Raw genomic sequence first — 2,500 nt, 5'->3', positions numbered from 1 at the left:
GGCCTCAGTGGCCCTGGCTCTGGCCGGCATACGGCTCTCTTTCAGCTTGTCCAGGGTGGGCGACTTGATGAAGATGACGTAAGGCTTCAGTTCGTATGTGCGTAGAAACTTGAGGGCCTGCAACGAACGGGGGGGATTAAAAGGGTTAATTTGCTGTCGTTGGGAATAAAACACATAATCATACAGATTCAGATTTCTCAGTGATATGCATACAAAACAAAAATTGTACCAGCATGAACTTATGTAATAATACCTATGCTGCACACATGCACGCGCACACCATCACACATGCACGCACGCACGCACGAGCGCGCGCGCACACATAGACATGCGGGGGAGAGGGGGTGGGGGGAGACACAAAATATGATCGGGATTGTATAATCAGAGAAGGAGAGAAGAGAGACATAAGGGCGGGAAGTAGAAGTGAACCGTAAAACAGGATTACATTGTATTGCACTGTACTGTATTGCATTATTCTATGTCACAAGAGATTTCTCTGTGTGAAATTCGGGGCTGCTCTCCCCAGGGAGATCGCGTCGCTATAGTGCAGTGCCACTATTTTAGGGGCAGGAGGGGGGGGGGTTGTTTGTTTGTTTGTTTCCTTTAATTTCTGTCTAAGGGGGCATTTGTTTTCCTTTCATAGTGGATTTTTCTACAGAAGTTTTCCAGGGGCAGCCCCTGTGTTGCGCGAAGTGTATGCTACACACGGGACCTCGGTTTTATCGTCTCATCCGAGAGACTAGCTGTCCAGACCGACCACCGTTCAAGGTGTAGTGGATGGAGGGGCGAAGAAAAATACTTAGCGTGTGCGGGGTTCCATCCCGTGCAGTCAGATTCTCTTGCGTCCTGTGGGCGGACAAGTTACCACTAAGCCACCACTCCATCAGGCCACGACCACGTCACATGCAGTTGAACGACATCAAAGGCTCCTCTAAGCCATGATCACGTCACATGTAATTGAAAAATGAAATCATTGGCTCCTCTAAGCCATGATCACGTCACATGTAATTGAAAAATGAAGTCATTGGCTCCTCTGAGCCATGACCACGTCACATGTAATTGAAAAATGAAGTCACTGGCTCCTCTAAGCCATGATCACGTCACATGTAATTGAAAAATGAAGTCATTGGCTCCTCTAAGCCATGACCACGTCACATGTAATTGAAAAATGAAGTCAGAGGCTCCTCCAAGCCATGATCACGTCACATGTAATTGAAAAATGAAGTCAAAGGCTGCACTAGGCCGGGATTACGTCACGTGTACTTGAAAAATGAAGTCAGAGGCTCCTCTAAGCCATGACCACGTCACATGTAATTGAAAAATGAAGTAAAAAAAACTCCAACAGGCCAAGATTACGTCACATGTAATTGAAAAATGAAGTCAGAGGCTGCATTAGGCCACGATTACGTCACATGTAATTGAAAAACGAAGTGTACGGCTTCACTAGGCCACGATCACTGTCACGTGTAATTGAAAAACGAAGTGCACGGTTTCACTAGACCACGATCACTGTCACGTGTAATTGAAAAACGAAGTGCACGGTTTCACTAGGACACGATCACTGTCACGTGTAATTGAAAAATAAAGTGTACGGCTTCACTAGGCCACAATCACTGTCACGTGTAATTGAAAAACGAATTGTACGGCTTCAATAGGCCACGATCACTGTCACGTGTAATTGAAAAACGAAGTGTACGGCTTCACTAGGCCACGATCACTGTCACGTGTAATTGAAAAAACAAATGTACGGCTTTACTAGGCCATGATCACTGTCACTTGTAATTGAAAAAAACAAGTGTACGGCTTCACTAGGCCACGATCACTGTCACGTATAATTGAAAAATAAAGTGTACGGCTTCACTTGGCCACGGTCACTGTCACGTGTAATTGAAAAATAAAGTGTACGGCTTCACTAGGCCACGATCACTGTCACGTGTAACTGAAAAATAAAGTGTACGGCTTCACTAGGCCACGATCACTGTCACGTGTAATTGAAAAACGAAATGTACGGCTTCATTTGGCCATAATCACTGTCACGTGTAATTGAAAAACGAAATGTACGGCTTCATTAGGCTACGATCACTGTCACGTGTAATCGATAAACGAATTTTACGGCTTCACTAGGCCACGATCACTGTCACGTGTAATTGAAAAACGAAGTGCACGCTTCACTAGGCCACGATCACTGTCACGTGTAATTGAAAAACGAAATGTACGGCTTCACTAGGCCACGATCACTGTCACGTGTAATTGAAAAACGAAATGAACGGCTTCACTAGGCCACGATCACTGTCACGTGTAATTGAAAAACGAAATGTACGGCTTCACTAGGCCACGATCACTGTCACGTGTAATCGAAAAACGAAGTGTACGGCTTCACTAGGCCACGATCACTGTCACGTGTAACTGAAAAACGAAGTGTACGGCTTCACTAGGCCACGATCACTGTCACGTGTAATTAAAAAAACGAAGTGAACGGCTTCACTAGGCCACGATCACT

General features: G+C 45.4%; 1 protein-coding gene across 1 annotated transcript in view; it reads right to left on the bottom strand.

Annotated features, from left to right (window-relative positions):
• Positions 1-2,500, bottom strand: part of LOC143292202 (MAGUK p55 subfamily member 7-like) — a 26,549-nt gene that overhangs the window by 1,575 nt on the left and 22,474 nt on the right. Inside the window, exon 16 of the mRNA XM_076602385.1 lies at positions 1-117. This exon is cut by the window's left edge and continues 21 nt beyond it. Coding sequence (XP_076458500.1) covers positions 1-117 — 117 coding nt within the window. The remainder of the gene's footprint in view (positions 118-2,500) is intronic.

This window comes from Babylonia areolata, chromosome 18 (assembly GCF_041734735.1).
Source record: "Babylonia areolata isolate BAREFJ2019XMU chromosome 18, ASM4173473v1, whole genome shotgun sequence".
Classification (NCBI taxonomy): domain Eukaryota; kingdom Metazoa; phylum Mollusca; class Gastropoda; order Neogastropoda; family Buccinidae; genus Babylonia; species Babylonia areolata.
This window is presented reverse-complemented; position numbering and strand designations above follow the sequence as displayed.